At 34.7% G+C, this 20,836-nt stretch overlaps 1 protein-coding gene across 1 annotated transcript in view; it reads left to right on the plus strand.

Moving 5' to 3' along the window:
- PXDNL (peroxidasin-like) overlaps window positions 1-20,836 on the plus strand; it is a 418,186-nt gene that overhangs the window by 184,948 nt on the left and 212,402 nt on the right. Inside the window, exon 3 of the mRNA XM_004680042.2 lies at window positions 19,799-19,870. Within this exon, the coding sequence (XP_004680099.1) occupies window positions 19,799-19,870 (72 nt within the window). The remainder of the gene's footprint in view (window positions 1-19,798; window positions 19,871-20,836) is intronic.

Below are 20,836 nucleotides of genomic sequence, written 5' to 3' on the forward strand. Positions count from 1 at the left end.
CTGCGCCACCAGGGAGCGCCAGTACAACTGAATTTTAAGCGCACAGGTGAGGCTTCACAGACAAGTAGCCCAGTTCACACTGGGGTGCTCTGTAACAGTTTTTTTGTGCCCAATGTGGGGCCTGCCTAATTTATGGCCACAGTTGACCAGCCCAAGTACCTTGCGTTGGTCACCAAAAGAGCATTAGTTCTGCAGGACACACAGTTTTGTTGTTTCAGATCAAGAGAACTAGTTTTTCTTCTTTGTATTCAGCTTTCCCTGATGTTTACCACCATGACTTTGACCAGTTTATCCCTAGTTTAGATTCTTTCAGTTTTATTCCAGCCTTAAGTCTCAGTATCCTTTTCCCATTGAATACTACCACTAGTTTTATAAATATCAATAATCTGGTGAAACCTGGTTTATAGCAAATGCTGTTGCTTTTGTTCTCTTCTTCGGGTGGCTTCCAAGCCATTCCTGTTTTACAGTCTGTGCTTCTGGGGGCCTTCTTGATACTTTGTATCAATAGCATTTTTTACATTTTTGGCTCTGAGAGGAAGGGTAGGGAGCTCTGCTTCTTCTACTGCAGACTTGCAACAAATTTGGGCTCTTAACTGAAAACATGCAGCAGCAAATGCAAACCTTTAATTCAGTTATAAACAGTATGGAAATGGGAATCAGATTGCCCTTGACTCTATTTATTAAGTTATGCAAGCACAGATACAAGATGCCGTCCATAAATTAGATATGGCCCAGTATCGTATTATGGCACAGAGAAGTAATAAGCCTTTCTCCCTGAGGACTGCAGGAAGGTGGAGTTAGAAGAGGAGGATTATTATTGACTTAACACTTTAAACAAGCACGATACTAGAGATCAAGAGAGGATTATTGAGGAAAGGAAACAACCCAGGGAAAGAGAGAGGGATACAAAGTAATTGAAATATCTTACCCCTCTGCTGACTTGGAGCTCTGGTAACAAACTAACTGAAAGCCCCAATTCATGCAGTCCCCAGAGCCATTTCCTGAGCAAGAGACCACCACAGAAAGTGGCGCCCTGTTTATTCCCCAAAGTCCCAGAATGTCTGCTTAGCTCTGCCCTTTGGTCCTCGCAGTTCTCTCCCTGGTACTGCTGGGAGTTGTAGTTTCCAATCACTGTAGTAGAGGGTAGAGTCCACAAAACTGCAGAGTTTCTTTAGACTATCCTTCTCCTTAACAATCTCATTTATTTGTTCCCCTCTAAAAAGAGAAAGATTCCCACAAATGTACCACTTCAAATTATCCATGACTTCTTCTCTTGTGTCACTTAAATCTTCTCCATTTGTAATACTGAAATTATTCTTTCAAGGTAATCAATGACCATACAAAGTTTCCAGATTCAAAGATCATTCCTCAGTGTTCATCTTGCTTAACTGATCAGTGATATTGGCTATGAGTGATCACTCTCTCTTTTTGGATATTATTTTTAAACTTAGAATCTGGGCTATCTCTTGTATTAGTTAGCTAGGGCTGCCATTAACCAGATTCAAAGATCATTCCTCAGTGTTCATCTTGCTTAACTGATCAGTGATATTGGCTATGAGTGACCACTCTCTTTTTGGATATTATTTTTTAAACTTAGAATCTGGGCTATCTCTTGTATTAGTTAGCTAGGGCTGCCATTAAAAAAAATACCACAAACTGGGTGGCTTAAACAACAGAAATTTAATTTTTTGTAACTTTGGAGGCTGAAAGTTCAAGACCAAAGTGTTGACAGGTTTGATTTCTCTTAAACCCCCTCTCATCATTTTGTGGTAACTTCACTTTCTCTTTGTCCATACTTCTCTGGTATTTCCTCCTCTTATTCTGTTTTTTTTTTTTTTTTAAGATTTATTTATGCATACAAAATTGGGGTATAGGCCAGAGGTGTGGCATGTGAGAGACTTCACCAGAGACAGTGTGGGGAGCAGAACAAGGAAATTGACAAAGTACACTGCTGAGGGGAGAAGCTGGCAGGTCCCGAGAGGTCTGCTTACCATGTGGATCACCTCTGGGCAGGGATCAAACTCATGCTGAAGTGGCCTTTACCTGCTGCACCACCAGTTTCCTCTTCTTTTTACAATATCACCAACCCTATTGGTTTAGGTTCTCAACTTGATAACCCTATTTAACCTTATTAGTTACTCTTTAAATACCTTGTCTCCAGATATAGTCAAATTGGGCTATAGGACATCAAAATATGAATTTTGGGGGAACACAACTTATCCCATAACCTCACTCTTTCCGTTTTCTCCTCTAAACTTCTTGGATGGGCTGCTCTTGCTTCCTTTCCTTGTTCTAGCCTTTAGTTTGCAGTGCCTCAAAACTTGGTATTTATCTCCCTTTTCTTCTTTATCTATACAAACATTTAAGGTGAGAATATACAGTCTCATGGTGTTGAATGCCGTGGCTTCCAAATATATACCTTCACTATGACTTCATGTAACTATCTGCAGTCTTATATGGGCATCCTGAATTCAATATGAACAAAATAGAACTTAATTTGTTTTATCAGTTTTGTTGTTCCTATAAATATCTCCTGAAAGCATATGGCACTTTCATCTATCACTGAGTTGTTCTTAGCTCCTCCCTTTGTTTTGTACTCTCCCCCACCTATCAACAAATGAACCCAAATCTATCTTTAATATATTTTAGATCTGATTTTTGCACTTTAATGTTTCCCCCAAGTCCTCTTTTTTGACCCTTCCTAAGGCAGCTACTTGATTCTTTAAAAAAATTCATATGACTTAAAAAAAAAAAACATCTTAACTACTCAACATCCATCCATATATGCCCTTGGATGCCCAATGTCAGGTAAACATTTGTAGGTAAATGAATTAATCAGACTTTTTATGCCCCTAACCTCTGTGGCCATAACCTGTGGCCTTGAATTCAGAAGGTACCTGGGTGCTGGGCATGCATGCCTGATTGGGGACACCTGGAGCAAGGGTGTCTGCGCATGTGTAAGTATGCACACCTGTGCTAGAGGCAGGGATAAAGGAGCAGTGGTAGTGGCAGCTGCAGGCAGTGAGAGGATGCTTTTTGTGACTAAAGAAGAGCTGAGACCAAGAGATAATATGAGAGAGACAGAGAGCAGAGAAAGCCCAGAGTGTGCAGATTCGCTGAGGCCTGGGAGGCCCCCCAGTTTTCTTACCTGCTGCCTGCCAGTCTCAATAACATTCTCTCTGAGTGCTTCTGTGAGAATGTTTCCAGAAGAGATGATCACGTGAATCAGTGTGAAATTGGAGTCCCACAGGCAGCAAAGACTGCAGGGCAACACTGGCATTTTCCTATTGCTGCCTAAGTAGCAGGAGTCATTGGAAACATTTGGTGGTTTTCTTCTCAGACACCAGACATTGGGGCCTGTGGAAAGCCCTTCTCTAGGGCACCATTCAGGTGAAACGGTCCAATCAGGAGGTATCATTAGGATGGGGGAGGATGAAATAGCATATAAGGCAGGGCAGGACCCGTTGGGCACCCTCAGGCTCCCTGCCCTCAGTTTCTGGCCCCAGAGGAAGGAAAGTAGGAGGTGCACCTAATAGCTGACCTTCAAAGAGATAAATTGAAGATTTTGCAGTGACCAGGCAGCTACACCTGCCTCTTACCCTACTGCTGACACCACCTGAGAGGAGCACCAAAGGTCCTGGTATGGCATCTCGAGTAGCTGCTGTTGGCGTGGGAGTTTATCTGATGTCAGCTCTGTCTTCTGGTGCTGCTGCCTCTTGTTTGGTTCAGTGTCAGCACTGTCCATCTCTTCAGACTATGGCTGTGGATGCGGCAGCATCTCAGTGGCCCTGCCTCGGAGCACCACCAGTGCCTGATGAGCTGAATAGTGGCCTGCTGCTTCCGCTGCCACCAGCCCCAGGACCTCTTTGGAGGTACAGCGCCATGTTGGATAAGTGGCCTTTTGTCTGGGATTTCAAAACACTGGACAGGGCAATGACATGTAAATACTGTGATTTTTGAGTCTTGTTTGTTGATGACTATTTTCTATATGTCCATATTTTGTCAATTGTGAGTAGTGAGGTTCTGAACATTTTTGTACAGGTTTTGAGGTGTTTTTTTTTTTTTTTATATGAACAAAGGAGTGGAATTGCTGGTCACTATAAAATTGTTTCCTTTCTGAAGAAAAGGAAACTGTATCATTTTATATTTCAAGCAATAATATGTGAAGATACCAATTCCCTTATTATTAAGAAAACTTCTTTTTATTATTATCATTTTAGTGGTTTTGAATGAAGTGCAATAATTTCATTGTATGCTCTATTTTTATTTCCTTGATGACTAAAGATACAGAGAATCATTTCATGTGTGTGCTGTTCATTAACATATCTTCTTTGGAAAAGTATCTAGTGAAGAACAAGATCCACTTCTAAATTGGGACTTTGTCTTTTTGTTAAGTTTTTTTTTTCTTTCTTTTTTTTTTTTTAAGATCTCTTTATTTATGTATACAGAACTGGGGTAAAGGCCAGAGGTGCAGGGGTGGTGAGAGGATTCACCAGAGACAGAGTGGGGAGCAGAACAGGCAGATCAACAAGTACATGCTGAGGGGAGAAGCAGGCAAGACAGGAGAGGTCTGCTGCACCATGGGGGTCACCGCCAGAATGGGATCAAAACTGCACTGAAGTAGCCATGGCGAGCTTGCAGTGCTGCGTCCTAATCTGCCACCAGTGAGGGCCATAAGTTTTAAGACATATTTATATATTCTGTATATTAAATCCTTATCAGATATTTGATTTGGAAATATTTTCTCCTATTCTGAAGATTGTAATTTTACTTTTGTGAAGATGTCTTTTGAAACCCAGAAGTTTTATTTTTAGGAAACTCACTTTTCCTTTTTGTTCTTTATTTGACCGTGCCTTTGTTTTCATGACTAAGGATCATTGTCAAACACAATTCATTGCCAAATACCCGTATACTTTCTTCTAAGAGATTTATATATAGTGTTAGTTATTTTTCAGTAGGTGATCCTTTTTGATCCAACTTTGGATTTTGTGTGAAGTAGGATCTGTGTTCATTCTTTTGCTTTTGGACATTCAATTGTCCAATCACCTATATGTCCGTTTTTTGTTTGTTGGTTTTTCTTCATCAAATGATTATCTTAGTCTACTTGGGCTGCCACAATGAAAACCATAGCCTGGGTGTCATAAACAGCAGACATTTATGCTCTCATAGTTTTAGAATCTTGGAAGGTCCAAGATATGGCAAGATTTCACTTCATTTGAGGACTCTTTCAGGACTTCAGTAAGAGACTAATTTGATAACTAGTTATTTTGGACTGGTCCAGTCTACTGTTTCACAGTGTCCTCATTTAACCTTTCCTCTCTCTCTATTCCTCTGTGTGTGTGTGTGTGTGTGTGTGTGTGTGTGTGTGTGTGTAGAGAGAAAGAGAAAGAGGTGGCAGAGAGGGTGGTGATCTCCCTCAAAGTCATCACTAATCTAATTGGTTTTGATATTACCTCAATTTAACCTCCAGTACATCATAAAAAAATTATTTCCAAAAAAGTCACATTGTGGGTTAGGGACGAACACATGAAATTTTGGGGAAAACTGTTAAGCCCAGAATATTGGCCTTGACACTCTTGCTAGAAATCAGTTGTTTATATTTATTAGGGTTTTTTTTTCTGGGCTCTTCATTCTATTTTATTTGTCTGTATGTCAGCCTTCGTGCAATTATCCACATGGTTTTAATACAGTAGGTTTTTAGTAAGAATTTGGGAAGTGAGTGCACAGTTGTGCTATTTTCAAAGACTATTGATTATTTGGGACCCTTTCATATTTAAGATGATTTTTTCTATTTCTTTAAAAATATAAATTGGAATTTTTATCATGATAGTGATGACACAGACTCTACATCATTGTGGATTGTATTATAATCTTAACACGTTGTCTTTCAATTCATGATCAGAAAATATCTTCCCACTTAGGCTCATTCTAATTCTTTCAGCTATGTTCTGTAGTTTTTAATATGCATATCTTTGAATTAGCTAAATTTATTCTTAGATATTTTATTCTTTGGTATGCTATTACAAATAGCATTGATTTTTTTTTTTTAAGATTTATTTATGCATACAAAACCAGGGTATAAGCCAGAAGTGCAGGGCTGGGGAAAGGCTTCTCCAGAGAGTGGGGAGAAGAACGGGCAGATTGATAGCTACACTATTGAGGAGAAGCAGGTGAGTCAGGAAGGTCTGCCATGCCCTGCGGATCACCTCCTCACCTGGGGCCAGGTATTGAACTGGCACTGAAGCGGCTGCAGCTGGTTTGCCCTGCTGCATCCTAACTTGTTGTAACACTGGGAGGGCCAGCATTGATTTCTTCATTTCCTTTTCAAATCATTTACTACTGTCATGGAATGAATTTTTTTTGTGTGTGTTAATTTTGTGCCTGTAAATATGATAAATTAATTTACTAGATCTACTTGTGTGTGTGTGTGTGTGTGTGTGTGTGTGTGTGACTTCTTAGAGATTTTCTAGATATTGGATCATGCTATCTGTGAATAGAAATTTACTTTTTCTTCTCTGATTCAGATGCCTTTAATTTCTTTCATAATTACTCAGATTAGAACATCCATTAGCTATTGAACAGCAGTGATGAAAATAGACATTTTTGTCTTGTTCCTTAATGAGTAGGTTAGCTATCTGTTTTTCATATGTACACTTTATCGTGTTGAGGTTTTCTTGTGTTATTTTGTGAGTGCTTTCTTATTAAAGCTGTTCTATTTTATCAAATGATATTTTTTCTATATCATTTGGTAAGATCATGTTGATTTTTCCACACTTCTTTCTACCAGTATGTTGGCAAACATTGAATAATTGATTTTATTTTGAGCCATCCTTACATTCCTGGGATATGTCCCACGTGGTCATGGCGAATAAATCTTTAATATGTCATGTGATTAAGTTTTTCAGTATTTTGTTGAGAAATTTTGCATAAATATTCATAAAAAGTTGGTCTACCTTTTTATTTTCTTATATTGTCTTTGTGGTTTAAACAGAGTAAGTTAACAAGTATTTCCACCTCTATATTTTGGAAGAGCCCAAGAAGAATTGCTTTTAGATTAGCAGAATTTATAGATAATTCAATCTTCCCCCCCCCCACATTTTAAAAGTACAGGTTTATTACCAAAAAGAAAGAAAGAAAAAGAGAAACCTTTAAAGGCATAGGTGGTAGGCAGAGCTACTGCTGCTGCTTTGCAAAGGTAAAAGATTTTTGAAAAGAAACACCTGCATAGTTACTGGCAGGCAGGAGAATGAATGGCTAGTGATTCACTTTTTGTTGCAAGGTATCCCCTCCGCCTATATTTCCTACTTGTTTTTGAGATAGCTCTTATAATTTGTTTAGGTAAAATGTACAGATTGGAAATAATTTGTTGATGAACAATTTGTTCTTATGGTTTTTCTTTTCTATGAAGCCCACTATTTCATTTTTGACTTTAATTGTGTGCAGTATTTTTTTGTTTTCTCAATTGCTTCCAATGAACTGGCTTTTTATTTCATTGATTCTGCTGTCTTCATTCAATTTTTTTTAAGATCTCTTTATTTATGTATACAGAACTGGGGTGCAGGCCAGAGGTGCAGGGGTGGTGAGAGGATTCACCAGAGACAGAGTGGGGAGTAGAACAGGCCAACTGATGAGATACACTGCTGAGGGGAGCAGCGGGCGGGTCAGAAGTCTGCCGCACCATGTGGATCTCCTCCAGGGTGGGAATGGAACTCATGATGAAGTGGCTTTAGCTTCTTAATGCTGTGCTTCAACCCGCTGCACCACCAGGGAGGGCCCATTCTTCGTTCTATTTTTTAACCTACATATGTAGGTTAAAAATATATTTGATTTGCATTTATTTTCTTTTTAAAGATTTATTCATTTATACATACATAACTGGGGTACAGGCCAGAGGTGTGTGTAGGGCAGTGAGAGGATTCACCAGAGACAGAGAAGAACAGACAGATTGACTGAAATACACTGCTAAAGGAAGCAATGGGCAGGACAGGAAAGGTCTGCCATGCCATGTGATCACCTCCCTGGCAGGGGATTGAACTAGTGCAGTGACTGCCATAGCTTCATAGTGCTGTGCTTTAATCCCTTGTGCCACCAGAGAGGACCCTATTTTATTTTTCTTTCACTAATTTATTAAGATACAAAGTGTTATTAAGGTATTTTTCTAATATAGTCTGTCAAAAATCATGCAATTTTTTTCTCTAATCATTGCTTTTATGGCATCTCATAAGCACTAATATGCTGTTTTGTTTTCATTTATTTTCTAATTTTCTTGTGATTTATTTCTTGCACTCATAGTGTAAGCGTATGTTGTTTATTTTCCTTATATTCTTGAGTTTTGCAGTTTTCTTCCTGTACAACTTCCAGCTTTATTCCATTTGGTGAGAGAATATGCCTTGGATAATTTCAATATTTTAAATTTTATTAATACTTGATTTATGGCTTAACATGTAGTGTCTCTTAGAGAAGGTTCCTGTTCCATCTTTGCTGGAGGAGACAAATATTCTTTTATTGTTGTGGAGTGTAATTATATATAAAATTAATTATATATATATAAATTATATCTTTGTGTACATGTCTATAAAATAAATTGTTTATAAATAATGCATTTACAGGTAAACTTGTTTTTCAAAAATTCACATTATGAAATTTTATTTTTTTATGAAAGCGCTTCATTAGTATTTTTTTTGCTAATTCATTATAACCAAAATAAAAAAGAGAAATAATTATGTATGCTTGCCTTTGCAGTAAGCTGTTTGAGAGGGAGAAATGCCCTGAGCAATGAAACTGTCCTGACAGTCTATGTTCTTGGAGTGACTTTGTACTCTGTGTATATCTTATCATTTCTACTTTTGCACTGTGTTAGTGTTGTTAGGTCTTAGGAGTTCTTTTGTATGTTTTGGTAGGTTACTTTTTGGGCTTGTGAATACTCAAGAATTTTTCCAATTAAAGGAATGTCAGTTACTTCTTCCTTTATCCATTTGGCTTCCAAAAGATTTCATAGGACTAATCTATTGATTCTTTCTGATAGCAGGGGAACCTGTAAATTTCATTTATAGCAGAACATAGGGAACTCATACACGGGATCAGAAAAAAAAAAAGACAAAACTGGCAGGCATATCATAAATTGGAGGTATTCAGCAGAGGAATGAGAGGGAGAAGATTGAAAACAGGGGAAGGAAGAGCACAAATGTACATAGTAATGGCTCGCTAGGGTCTTGATGGTGGGAATTTTATGAAGGTTACACCTAAGAGGAGAAATTACATGTACAAAAGTGAACATGATGTAAAACATATATAGATAAATATTTAAAAATGTGTAACTATATATAGATAGATAGTATTTAGATAAATAATAAATGTATTTAGATATATCTGTATCACTACATACCTACGTTATAGGTGTGTGTGTGTGTGTGTGTGTGTGTGTGTATAACCTGTTAGAGCTAGTTGATTTATAGAGTTGTTCAATACCTCTATTTCATTAATTTCTAAAAGTCCTAACTATTATTGAAATTAGGGTATGATCATCTCTAATTTTTGTAATTACCTATTTCACTTTTGCTTCATATGTTTTGGAGCTTCATTGTTTGGTGACTATATGCTGAAGTGGCTTTGGCTTCTTAGTGCTGTGCTTCAATGCGCTTCACCACCAGTGAGGGTGCAAAAATTCTTTGTTTTTAACTGTCAACTTGATCAAGTTTTTTTTTTTTCTCTGAGTGAATCTCTTAAGTCACCTTTCTAGGTGCTCTTTAGGCCTTGTAAATATTTAGATTCATTTATTCTATTAATTTTAGGATTTTTTGATATTTTCTTCAAGTATTCTTTCAATTTTTCTTTTCTACTTTGTGAATAGTAATGTATATACAAATATACATAATGGTATACAATGTATTTCTAGGTCTGTTTGCTATTCTTTTCTTTTTATGCTTTGGGCTAGATAATTTCAGTTGGACTATCTTTCAGTTTGCTAATGATTTTCTTTTGCTTAATCACATGTTATTGAAACTGTATAGGTCTTTTATTAAGTCTTTGTATTTTTCAGTTTCTATATTTTTAACTACTTCCTCTATGCAATATTTATCTCTTATTTTTTTTCTGCATTTTTTTGTACTTTTCTCCTGGTTTATATTTTTTCTTCCATGGTTTCCTTCATCAGTTAAACAGTTAAGGTAGTGAATTTGAATGTCATTTTGTATTGCCTGTTCTTCCTCAAGGGACAGTTTCTATTCATTTTTTTTCCTGTGAATCGACCAACATTATTTTTTTCTTTATAGCCTTTATAATTTTTGTAACTTGGACATTTCGAATACAATAGTGATAATTATGGAAGTCATATCTTTCCCTGCCTCTTGGTTTTCTTTATATTATCCTGGCTTACAGGTGTTTGCCTGTCTGACTTTTCTAATTCACTTTTGTAAAGTCTAATCATTGTTATGTACTCTTGACTGACCTAATTCTCCAAAGAACTTTCTTGATGGTTATTCTTCCAACCATTTGTTGAAAAGACTTCTTTTCATTCATTTACATTTCTTTTCTTTCTTCATTACATACCCCTGCACCCCCCCATTTTTTTTTTTTGGTTGTTCTCTGAAGACAGTCCCTTTTCTTTGTATTCAGCTAGTGCTTTGACAGAAATGTCCTTGAAAGACACATGCATAAAGAAGATAGATAGATAGATAGATAGATAAATGATAGATAACTCTTAATTATTTTCAAATCAATTTTGTTCTGAGGCAACTGTTCAACATGCAATCAGATCATTTACAACTCTGCTCTAGTTTTCACTTTTTATTTGCATTGAGCCTACAGATTAACCAGAATCTTTAAGGTCTTTTTTGAGTTTAAATTGTTTTTTATGATGATTTTTTTTTTACATTTCCAGCATATATGAATACTCTTGATTGACCTAATTCTCCAAAGAAATTTCTTGATGGTTATTCTTCCAACCATTTGTTGAAAAGACTTCTTTTCATTCATTTACATTTCTTTCCTTTCTTCATTACATACCCCCCCTTTTTTTTTGGTTGTTGTAGATATTAACTGTTTATATGAATTTGGGTTATTTCTGGTCTTCTCAATTCTATTCCATTGGTCTGTGTGTATATTTTTAAATTAGTACCATACTATTTTGGTTACTCTCATAGTATAATTCAATGTCTGGCAGCATGCTACTGTCATTCCTCTTTTTTGTCAAGATTGCTCTATTTAAGTCTTTTGTGCTTTAATTAAAATTTCCATTAATATTTTCTCTATTTCCTTGAGGAATTTTATTGAAATATTGATATAGACTGCATTGTTCCTGTATGTTCCTTTGGCTATGATGGGCATATTAACAGTGTTAATTAATAATGTTAATTCTCCCAATCTGTGAGCATGGGATAACCTTCCATTTCTTTCTAGTTGTATCTTCTATTTCTTTTAACAATACCTGATAATTTTCATGACTAGGTTTTTAATCTCCCTTATTAGGTTTATTCCTAGGTATTTAAATGTAAATGGGATTGTCTCCTTGCTTTCTTTCTCTTCTAGTTCATTATTTGCATATATGGATGCAAATGACTTTTGTGTTGATATTGTAGCCAGCAACTTTATTGTATTAACATATTGTTTCTAATAATTTTTTAGCAGTCTTTAGTGTTTCTATGTATGTTATTGTGTCATCTACAAAGAGTGATATTTTTATTCTTTTCACTTCATTTCAATTTGGATTCCTTTCCTATCTTTCACTTGCCCAATTTCTCAAGTTATGTTGAACAATAATGCAGAGGGTGGATAACTTTGCCATGTACCTAATATCAGAGTGAAAGGTTTCAACCTCACCATTAAATATGCTGCTATGTGGGTTTGGCTTATAAGGCCCATGTATTCCTTCTGTTCTGTTTTATGAATTTTTATCATACATGGATGCTGAGTCCTGCTAAATACCTTGTCTACATCTGTTGATATGACCATATGCTTCTGCCATCCTTTTGTCATATGACATATTACATGGGTTGATTTTCATATGTGGAACCATCCTTGATCCCTGTTAACAATCACATTTGGCCATGATGTATTATTTGTTTAAAACATTATTGAATTTGATTTGCTAAGCTTTTGGTGAGAATTTTTACATTTTTGCTTATCAAGAATATTACCCTGTAGTTTTTGTTTTCTTTTATTGTTTGCCTTAATATTGGGATAATAACAGCTTCATAAAATGTTTAGAAGCATTCTTACTCTCTCTCTCACTCTGTAAGAGTTTGTAAAGGATAGGACTTAGTTCCTGTTTGAAGGTTTGATTTAACTATATAGTTCTAGGATTAAAAAAAAAAACAACAAAACTTTTTTTTTAACTTGAATATTGTTTCCAATTTCTTTGCTTGTGATTGACTTTTTGAGGTTTACTGTTTATTCCTGATCCATTCTTGGGAGGATGTATGTGTAAAAGAATTAGAGCATTTATTTTAGGGTTTCAAATTTATTGGCATAAAGACATATGGTCTCTGATAGTCCTGTGCGCCTATGTTTTCTGTAGTAATTACTTTGTTTCTAGTGCTATTTATGAGAGTTTTCAATTTTTATCTTAGTGAATCCAGGTGAGGTATTTTTATTTTATTTATTCAAAGAATCAGCTTTGGGTTTCATTGATCTGTTGAACTACCTTTTTGATCTATTTCATTTATTCTGCTCTTTTTAATATTATTTCCTTTTTTTTCCCTGACGTTCTTCATTCGATAGTCCCTTAAGATGTAATGAGCAATTTCTTGTTTCCTGATGTAGGTTTTATTCCCCTGCAGATCAGCTTTTGCTGCATTCCATAGATTTGAGTAGACTATGTTTTCTTTTTTGTCCAGGTATTTAAAAAAAAAAATTGTTTATTTTTCTTGCTAACCCAGTAGTCATTCAGTAGCATGTTCAATCTCCATATATTAAAATGTTTTAATGATTGATTTCTTGTTTGATAACATTATGATCAGAAGATATTTGTTATAATTGTAACCTTGAATTTATTGGCACTTGTTTTTGACCCAACATGTGGTCTCTTAAGGAAAATACTCCATGTCATGTGCACCTGAAAAACAATGCATATCCAGTATTTTCATCATACAGTACACTATAAATGTCTAGTAGACTTTCTGGTCTAAGTCACCATTCAAGTCTATTGTTTCTTAATTGACTTGTCCATTAGTGCAAGTGGGATGTTGAAGTCCCCTACCACTATTGTGTTGTGGCCAATAGTTGTGTTTTGGTTTGCAAACTGTGTTCTTATATATTCAGTTTTCCTTCATTTGGTGCATGTATATTGATGATTTGTATATCTTCTTGATGTAGACATCCCTTAAAAATTATATAATGTCCATCCTTTTCCCTCACCTTTTTAAGCTGGAAGTTTATTTTCGCAGATATAAGTACGGCTCTCCCTGACATTTTTTTTGGGGGAGGATCCTATTCACTTGTAGGATTATTTCCAGTCATTTTCTTTGAAAGCATATTTATCTTGGTAACTCAAATTGGTCTTCTACAGAGGAATGAAATTTGGGTTTTCTGATACAATCACCCATTCTGTACCTTTTGATTGGTGAGTTGAGGCCATTTACAATTAGAATGATTATAGATAGTTTTCTGGTTCTAGCTGTTTCCTTACTTTTTTGTGTGTGGATTTTTCTTTACTTTGATTTAAGATAAGAGACAATAAGGAATTTTTTTTAAATCTTATGTTGCACAAAATTGCTCTGGAAGTAAATTATGAAGTAGTGTAAAGGAAGCTGGGAAAATTATTTCCATCTCACATATTGAGAGATTTTATTATTGTCCCCCCCCCCCCCCAATGAAGGCACTTGAAAACCCTTCAAAATATGGAAAAGTCTTTAGGATAACTCACAAAAACTTAGTTATAAATTATATATTTTCAGCTTTGCTTTCCATTTAGTGACAAATTTCATCCAATTATTGTACTTGCAACATATTCATTTTACTCAAATATTATAATTCCACTTTTTCTTTTAAAAATACAAATGTCTTCATAGCAAAATTTGATTCTGATCTGTGTTAAAAGATCATATGCTCCAAGTCTAAAAATAATCTATCAAACCAGATAAGAAATATTAGTGCTTTCATCTGTAATATGAATGCTAGAACAAAGAAATGTAAAATTGTTTTAATAAAAGCTGCTAACATTTTTTGAGCATTCATTAAAGGTTAGACAGTGCTATTTTCTTACTATTATTTAGATGGAATTATTAATTTCCCTACTGTGCTAGCTAAGATGGTAGATTTGCATTTGGGATTCTAACATGAGTCTGTAGAATCCCAAATTTTAGCCACTGTAGCTACTATCTCTATATGAATTACCGGTTCCCACAAAAGAGCAGCATCTTGGTTTCCAGTTTACCCTGTTCTACACTGATCTTTCAAGCAACACTTTCCCACATGGATATGTTTTACCATGAGAAATGAGACCTCACTTCACAGTGAGCTGAGGAGGGGTAATTAAAATATAAACACTTGGTTAATATTTGAATACTACTATATCTCTTTAAAAGCATATAATGTTAACCAAAAGAATACAATGGCAATTTTACAATACCTGATTTTTAATTGCAGCCCCAGCCTGATTCTAGTCAACCCACTGGCCAGGTTTTTATTTAATTTCTCAATCACTTTTTCGTTTATTAAAGTTAATTGAATTGGACTTTGTCCTAAATGCCAATACCTACTGACTTTCAGATAGTAAGGTCTCACCTTTCTGATTTTGCTTTGTCTGTGTTTCCTATTTTTGGCACATTCTCTATATTGGTAATTGTTCGTATTTTTGCCCCTTAGCTTCAGTCCTGCTGCTGTCATATGGAGGACCTGGTGATTGGCAGCTTTGTAGAGAGAGGTAGCACCTGGGAGTTCAGAAGTCCATTTTCCTTGCACAATGCCTCAATGGGGAGCTGGAACTTGGCAACCAAAAAAGAAGCAGTGACTTTCAAAGCAGTGGAATTTTCTTCAATAGACCTTCATAACTACTTGGAAATCTTTGTATTTGAATAAGGCTGGGGTAGATGACTCCTCTCTCTCTATATATATATTTTCCACTAGAGTCAGAAAGTAAGGAAGACCGTTTTCAAACCTTGTTGGCTTTTTATTTCCTGTTTTCATTGTCAGTAGAAGAGTAGAGCTAGCAGATATTTCTGAAGTCCACCCATCATTTATGTTATTAAATAGTATGCTTATTTCACTATAAAATTAACACATACTTGTTAAAACCATCTTGCAATATACAGAAAATTAATATGTTAAAATAATACATAAAGCCCTAACACCCAGAGAACATTATATTGCTGACATTTGGTGTATTTCCTTTCACTTTCTGATCCAGAAGCAATACCTTTTTGTATTTATTTAAACTTCACCAGGCACATTTGAAAACCAGATGGAATTCCAGTATTCTTTTTGGTTTTGCTATTTCCAGTGGTATCGAGAGAACAAAAAACTTGGGAAATTTAATAGAAAAACATCATACTTGAATAATGCAATTTTGATTTTGAAGTTAATTAAGAGATTTATAGAGTTTGTGTTTCATTTGTACTAAATTTTGGGTAACTCCTATTAGCCTTTTGCAAATTAAAATGCCTAAATCTATAGTGCCAAATGCTATCTTTTAATATCATCTGATTTTAAGAAATGGCCAGTTAAAATCATATTGCTTTTAAATTTTATGGACACTTTTATTTTAAAGTTTGGAAAATTGAGATGACATTTGGCCAATTGTTCAATTGATAAATTATGTTTTTGAGTGATACTTCTTTAGTTTCCTTAGTAATTCTCTAACAGTGCAACCTTCTGACTCCTCTTAGAACTTCCTTACATTCATGTGAAATTGTGTCTACATACATACATACATACATACATACATACACACATACATCTATATATACATACATACATATATATACATATAGGGTACACACACATATATACACACACACACATGCACATACACACACACACACACACACACACACACATGTATATATAAAAACACACACACACATAAATACAAAAATAGATGTGAACACAAGTGAATGTGGTTATTTTTCCTAGATAGAATTTCTTAAATTTCTAGCCTAAAGAAAACCCAAATAATGACATTTATACTTTCATGCTCTGAAGTCTCTTACAAATTCAGGCACAATATCCTCTATATTGCTGTGACTATATATCCCTTCTTGGTGAGTGATGGTAGTAGCATACTCCCAGCAATCAATACCTGAAATTTGGGAATAAATGTTGATAATTATTTATGTTGTCACCTTCAATTGACACCAAATGTGATTGATTTTTACCTATAATCTTTAGATCTTTTTATCTACAACCTTAATATAGGTCCTTACCCTTAGATTATACCAATAACTTCCTGTAACAGGCAGGGTCTAGTGGTGAATACTAACACAAAGAAATGGCCATTCTGAAGAGAGTTCAGTAATGGGACCACTTCAAGGATTGAATATGGTGTAGAAAACACCAGAAGAAGTAGATTTCATTGCTACAAGGCTATATTACTTCTGAAAAGATACTGGTATGAAATAAAAATCAGAGCTAGAAATAGTGATACAGAGAAAGGCACTTAATAGAAACTGTGATCTTTAGATTGAAGCAGGGTGTCCTATGTTAGTCTGCAGGAATAAAGTAGGGGAGTGTGTGCCTCCATTTTACTCTTTCAATATTTGGTTGTTGTCTTTATTGACTGAAATTAACTGGAAACCAGGGACCCATCGTCATTTAAGTCACTATAGGACAGCACATGTATCAGTGGAAAAGGGGAAGGAATGAAATCCAGGTACAAACAAAAATAACTAATGTACATTTACTCCAGCTTCCTTTACCAATTCCTTGCAATCAAAAGAAAACTACATCCCCAGCCACTATTTCCATCCTATTGTCAGATTGATACTTGCATATACCATTTTGTTATTATTCTTTTGACTAAAGGGTTCTAATTAGTCTTCAGATTTTACAAAATAAGAAGGTTGGCTTAAGTGAGCTTACAAGGACATCCAAAATTTCTCTTTGCTTCTAACTGAAGCCCACCTCCAAGTTGAAAACATCTCTGATGCCCTCTGGCAATTACAGACCTCTACATCTGTGTATATTCCCTATTTATCTTGTTCCTTCATTCTCTTCTTTAGATAAGTCCCACCTGTCCTCCAGAAATCTATGTTCCATTATTTGGGAAACTTCCTAATTTTGTCCCTCAAAAATTTCCTACCTCTTTATCTGGAATGGAATGGCATTATCTGGAATGGAAATTATGTGGTAGATGGGAGAGCTCTGCTTTGCTTCTTTCCACTTTGATTAATACATAAATAATATGTAATAAATATGGGGAAACCCTTCATTTCCTAGAATCTACTTGTTATTTTATAACAAAATATTTCCACCACAAAAGATACAGTTATATAATATCAAAAGTACAGAAACCTGTATACACTGTGTAAGACACAGTATCAGCAACAAAAGAAATTAGTAAAATAGGCTCATTGGTTTATTTTTGGTTCCTTTTCTCCCCCCAAGGTTTTGGTATTCAGGGTAGTAAGGCTCCTACCTCTGGGAATTATTTCTTTAAAATATAGCTTTTTTTTTCCCTTTGGGAATTTTGCTTCTTTTATTTTTCTCTTTGGTATTATAGGTAATGTTAGGACATAGAGTACAAACATATATTTTCTCAAATTTGCACTTGTTTAAAGGATGTTAGGTATTGTTTTATGATATGAATTTCAAAAGCATCATTCATAAATTTATGTGCAATATCAAAAATGAAAAGAAAATACAAATGTCAGTGTCTATAACCACTTAACCAAAACACTGTTAGGAAGTTGTTCCATGTCATAAAATTATAACAAAAATATGATGATGGAAACCATAATACTTTGAAAAACCTTTATAAGACTATGTACTTAAGATTGGAAAATACATTCAACTGTGAGCCATTTTAATGAATTTGTTTCTTGCTAGCAATAAAACTACTTCCCACAAAACCTGTCAGTCAAGATGTTTGGTTTTGTATTTTAGATTATTAACATTGTTTTACAAAGTTAAAGAAATATAAACAACTTTAGAGCAATTGTTAGAAAAGAATGTGCACAACCATAGGATTCCAGCACATTTTGTGTACTGATGGAAGATGAAATGTGTTATGTAGTTTTCTTTTCCATTCTCAATTGAAATATGGAAAGAGATTTATGGGCTAATGCCAAAACTAATCTTTGCATGAAATGGATTAGCTTCACTCCCAGAGGCCATACTTGTGAGGATTAAAAAAAAAAAAAAAAAAACTTGTGTTTAATGAGTAAGATGAGATCAAGAGTGTATACACACAACATACAACAAATATACAATATGGCAGAGAAGGTACACAGTCCACACACAGGTGATACATGTATACATAAATGCACACGTGCACACAGAGATGCTCACAAATACTTTCATATATGTGTTTATCCATACATTACCTTTTCTACACACATAGGTACATGTATTTAATAAAACTTGGGAACAGAATAGTCATTAAGTAAAAATATTTATAGGTAGTTTGAAGTCTTTAAGTGCAGTAATGGGCTTTGAACAATAGATTGAGTGTTCAGAGAAAATAAACCAGAAATACTCTCAGGATAACATTTGTATTTAGTACTAACTAGTTAATACCTTATTGCTTTCAACCAGTGAAGATTACTTCAACGTATGGTGGATTATAAAGTCTACTGGATCATTGACTGAAGCTAAAATTTATCCACAGAAATGGAACTCTCTATGGCATTAGCTCAAACATTTACTGCATATTGCTTGTTCTTCATCCCACCTATCAATAACCAGAGTACTAGTTAAGTATAAGTGATGAGATGGTGACTTTGGTTCCATGCATGGAAGTTCAAATAACAACTTCCAACATTGCTTTTGGAATTGTGTGGTTGAGCTTTTTCAGTAGACATTTAACGATTAAGTTTGGAGCAGTTGAGTTTGGTCAGAATATCTAGGCTATCTAAGCAATAGTGTATAATGAATCAATGTACAAAAACACTTGTTTCCCTTATTGGTCATAAACAACTATTTTGTAATAAATTATAATAAATCCTCTAGCAGTTGACTCAATTATCTGAGATTCCTTACACATAGAGGCTTGTCAATAATTTAAATATGAAATTATTTTTTAAAGCATTCAATAGAAAATCTATAATTTTTATTCACCAGAGTTACTTTTCCCAAGCCTTTGAAAGCAGTGTGAAGCTGATGATTTGTAACTTGTTTTACTGTTCAAATCCAATTTACTTCTGCCACCTGTTATTTTTCTTCCTGGATTTTTTCAAAGTAATTTTTGGACCACTTGGTAGCACTATAAGAGCTTTACTTCCTATTTTGTAATTGACTCTTGGGTTGACAGTTCAACAAATATACAGTGAGAGTTCTCTGTGTACCAAAAACTACAATATTTGTGTTTCCAAGAAAATGTTTAAGCCTGAATGTATGTAACTCCCCATCAGTTTATTGAGGAATATATTTCTTTGTTACTGTGATGACATCAACAATTTTCCTATTAAATGATAAGTTCCAGGAAAACAAAAAATTTATCCTTGGACTTATTATGCTCTTTTAGGGGTATTTTAAAAATTTAATTAATATAAAGTTTGGAATATCTTTTCTGACAAACATAATATAGCATTTTTAAATACAAAATTAAAAAAATTGCTAAATTTAGTGAACCATTCTACTAGCACTAGTAAATGTTTGCAGAATCTGTTTCTCATTTTTAAAATCATGCTTGTTTTTGTTTTCTTAGTCTCCTGAACAACAACCAAATCAGAAAGATTTCCAGAAATGCTTTTGAAGGACTTGAAAACTTGCTGTATCTGTAAGTTGCAAAAAAAAATCAACAATAACTTATGGTGTGGATAGGTTACTTTTGTCTGCTTACATTAGCTAACATAACTCTTCATTTTCTTGACTAGCATTGCTAACCTTTATAGGAAACTCATATAAACATTTCTAAGTGAAGAGAATTGTTTTCAACATATTACTCATCTGAAAACATTTATGCACATTTTTATCTTTCCCATCCTACCAAAAATAATTCTTAGTTGGAGAAAAATGAAAACAAAACAATTTGTACAATTTTTACATTCAAATGAATCTAGTCAATATGTAAAAATTTCGTAAAATGTAAGAAAAGCTTTACGTCAATGACAACTCAGCCATCAAAAACCTGCTGAAGCCAGTGAATATATTACAATTAGGAATTTTAATGAACTTGGATGAGAGCCAAATTTCAGGAAAATTAGCTCACAAATATGACTATTGACAACTGTGTACATTTTGGATATTATAGGTCAATGAAATTAAAGATTTCTTAAAACGATTCCCTCTTTTGATTCAGAAATTGATTATATTAATACATTGAAATTTGAGAGGTCATGATAGATATGTTTATGTGGAAGACCAAAGCTGGTAATACATTTATTTAAATTTCAACTTTCTTTTAAGGAACATTAAGGACGTAGCTAACACTTTTACACAAATATGCCAGGTTGATTAAGCACTCCATTTATAATTTATTTTATTTTATTTACTTTTTTTAAAAAAAGATTTATTTATTTATGCATACAGAACTGGGGTACCAGCCAGAGATGCAGGCACCATGAGAGGCTTCACCAGAGACAGAGTGGGGAGCAGAACAGGCAGGTCAACAAAGTACAGTGCTCAGGGAGCAGCAGGCGGGTCAGAAGAGATGTGTTGCGCCATGTGGATCACCTCCCACTCTGGGATTGAACTCATGCTAAAGTGTTTTTAGCTTCTTAGTATTGTGCTTTAAACCTCTGTG

The sequence above is a fragment of the Condylura cristata genome, unplaced genomic scaffold, assembly GCF_000260355.1.
Source record: "Condylura cristata isolate star-nosed mole 26May11 unplaced genomic scaffold, ConCri1.0 scaffold00009, whole genome shotgun sequence".
NCBI classification, from domain to species: Eukaryota; Metazoa; Chordata; class Mammalia; order Eulipotyphla; family Talpidae; genus Condylura; species Condylura cristata.